Genomic DNA, 3,193 nt, shown 5'->3' on the forward strand with positions numbered 1-3,193 from the left:
AACAACTCTACTATTAAGAATCTGTCTATTGCTTTTAGTATATAATAATAATAGATAGATTTATTTCTTCAAATATAACTCAAAGTTCTTTCTTTTTCTTTAAAGAATTCTGTCTTCCTTAAAATATCATAAACAGTTCTTCCTCCAAACGCTCCCTCGGTACCCGTACCTCGATTGAATTGCTCAAGAGTATAGTAATGTATAGCGAAATTAGGTATACAAGCACAGCTTTGGAGGAAGCCACTTGTCTTATAACATGGAGTAATGGATGGACAGGAAACACTCGCTGCCACAGTTAGAAAAGAAAAAAAGGCATATCTAATACGCACACTAGCTCACAATCACAGGAAGAAGGTGACCGGCGGGCGGCGGCGGCGGGGACAAGCGGCTCTGAAGGAAAGAATCACAGCCATGGACCTCCAGTCGTTGCGGCGATTTTGGGGGCAGTGGGAGATCCGTGTGCTGCTCATCGTCAGCCTGTGGCTGCAGATCTTCCTCCTGTTGGCCGGCGGCTTGCGCAAGCGCAGTGTCACCACCTGGCTGCGCATGCTTCTGTGGCTGGCCTACCTGCTCGCGGATTCCATCGCCATCTACACGCTGGGTAACCTGTCGCAGAACCAGAAGCACAGCGGCTCTCTTGACCAAGAGATGCATCTGTTAGCCTTTTGGGCTCCCTTCCTCATCCTGCACCTCGGTGGCCAGGACACCATCACCGCGTTCGCCATCGAGGACAACGAGCTGTGGCTTCGCCACCTGCTGAGCCTCGTCTCTCAGGTTGCTCTCGCGGTGTATGTGTACTGGAAATCTCGGCCAACCGGCGCCGGCCTCCTGATACCGGCGATCATTATGTTCGTGTCAGGTGTCATCAAGTACGGCGAGAGGACGTGGGCGCTCAAGTCGGCGAGCATGAGCAGTTTCCGGAGCTCGTTGCTGACGCCGCCCGATGCTGGACCCAGCTACGCCAAGTTCCTCGAGATGTACCAGTCGGCCATTGATTCGGGCCTGCACGCCCATATCGTTATCGTGCCGGAAGAGCCCTGCGACGGTGGCGTGCAAGTCGAAGAAGAGCGGATCCGGTACCGGGATCTTGTTTACACGTCGTACAAGTTCTTCGAGACCTTCCGGCGACTCTTCGTGGACTTGATCCTGAGCTTCCAGGATCGCGCCGACAGCCTCGCCTTCTTCCGGAAGCTCAAGATGGATCAGGCGTTCAAGGTGGTTGAGATCGAGCTGATGCTCATGTACGAATCCTTCCATTCCAAGTGCGTGGTGATCCATGGCCCAGTTGGCCGCATCCTCCGTGTGTTCACTCTCGCGGCGCCAGCGGTGTCGCTCGTGGTCTTTGCAGCGTGGGAGGACAAGCGAGGTTACAAGAAGGTCGACATTGTCATCTCATATGTGCTCCTGGGAGGTGCTTTTTTGCTGGAGACTTACGCGATCCTCCTGATGATCGTTTCTCCATGGAGCTATGTCTACATGCGAGACAAGCACGGAGATGGTTGGTCAGCAAGGGCGGACAAACTGTTTGGCTGGCTGAGTTTCTTCCAGCCGGAGAGAAGGCCGAGGTGGTCAAACCAGATGGCGCAGTACAACTTGCTAACCTACTGTCTCAAGGACAAACCTCGATGGTACACAAGAGCAATGGAGGAGCTGGAGTGGAAGCACAACATCCGTCTCAAGACGATGTGGGACAGCTTCTGGTACACAAATCACACGGATGTGTCCTTGGTACTCAAAAATCTCATCTTCCAGCAGCTCAAGGAGAAGGCAAACAGCACATCAGATCCATTGAGCTACCGTCAGTTTGGCGAGCACCGTGGGCAGTGGATACTCCAGCGCAATGGCTGCTACCAGCAACTTGGGTGGAGCGTTGAGCTAGAGTTCGACGAGAGCATGCTCCTGTGGCATATAGCTACGGATTTGTGCTACTACGGCGAGCGTAGAGATAATCACGACTTCAGCGAGAGGGACAGCGCCACCTCTGGAGGCTGCTTCTGGTCCTACGAGGATTTCGATGGCCTGTGGAGCTTCATCGAGGTGGAGTATCGTCCATTGCAATCACTGAGCAAGCAGATCTCGAATTACATGCTCTTCCTTCTTGTGATGCGCCCTTTCATGATGACGGCCACCATCGGGCAGATCCGCTTTGGTGACACCTGCGCCGAAGCCAAAACCTTTTTCCACCGAGGCGCGGACGACGACCTCACTGAGGTACAGGGAGCGGAGATGCTTTCCGCTGTGCAGACCAACAACATCAGGCCGCGGGACGTAAAAGGGGACAGGAGCAAGTCAGTGTTGTTCGACGCATGCCGGCTGGCGGAGGTGCTGCGGGGCCTGCATCCCCATGCGAAGCGATGGAGGGTCATTTCTGGCGTTTGGGTGGAGATGCTGTGCTATGCCGCCGGCAAGTGCCGGGGCAACTTCCACGCCAAGCAGCTAAGCCAGGGAGGAGAGTTGCTTACCGTTGTGTGGTTGCTCATGGCGCACTTCGGTATTGGGGAGCAGTACAGAGTAGAGTCTGGCCATGCTAGGACCAAGATCGTCATTGAAACCTGAGGATGCGTCCATATATATGTGGATTTCAATGATTTGTTTCTACAATAGTTTCCATTAGCATACTAGCAGGGTGTGACCCTTACTCCCATTAGTGGATATTGTTGCTTTATGTGAAATTTCCTTATCAACTAGTAGGCTGTGTGTATGCCAGCCTTATAACGAAGGTCGCCATACACTATTCGATAGTTGACGTAACGATGATTTGTTTTAGTAAGTTGGTCACCTCGATGGAGCACGACTTAATACTACATTAGGAGAGAATTGAAGGGGTTGAGTATGGACCTGGGGCCAAAAAGCTTCCCGGGGGCGAAGTCAAGGTCCCACAGAGAGTCGGTCCGAGTGGAACAAAGCTCCTCGAATTCGAGACTAGAGTCCAAGTGGAGCTCTAGCCCTCTCCCCTTTTTTATTTATGTATGAGGTGAACGAGAGAATGAGCTCCCACCTCCCTCTTGGGGTGTTTTCTTTTAAGAGCAACCACATCTTTCGTTAATCAAAAATCAAGTTACATGAAACAATACATATGAAAACTAAAAGACAAATTAGAAATGATTATCCTGAATTTGAAGATAAAATTCTAAAAGATCGGGATAATAGGGAGGACGAAGGGCGGTGGCGGGACAAAATATTCCAGTCGCGC

General features: G+C 51.8%; 1 protein-coding gene across 1 annotated transcript; it reads left to right on the forward strand.

The window, feature by feature from the left end:
* The first annotated feature begins 411 nt into the window (after nt 1-411).
* LOC124660868 lies at nt 412-2,556 on the forward strand. Its single transcript, XM_047198707.1, has one exon. The coding sequence runs from the start codon at nt 412-414 to the stop codon at nt 2,554-2,556; it is 2,145 nt and encodes a 714-aa protein (XP_047054663.1).
* Nucleotides 2,557-3,193: the final 637 nt, after the last annotated feature.

This window comes from Lolium rigidum, chromosome 1, assembly GCF_022539505.1.
Source record: "Lolium rigidum isolate FL_2022 chromosome 1, APGP_CSIRO_Lrig_0.1, whole genome shotgun sequence".
Classification (NCBI taxonomy): Eukaryota; Viridiplantae; Streptophyta; class Magnoliopsida; order Poales; family Poaceae; genus Lolium; species Lolium rigidum.

Coding starts and splice junctions, on each gene's coding strand:
- LOC124660868 (XM_047198707.1), top strand. CDS start 412: ATGGACCTCCAGTCGTTGCGGCGATTTTGGGGGCAGTGGGAGATCCGT.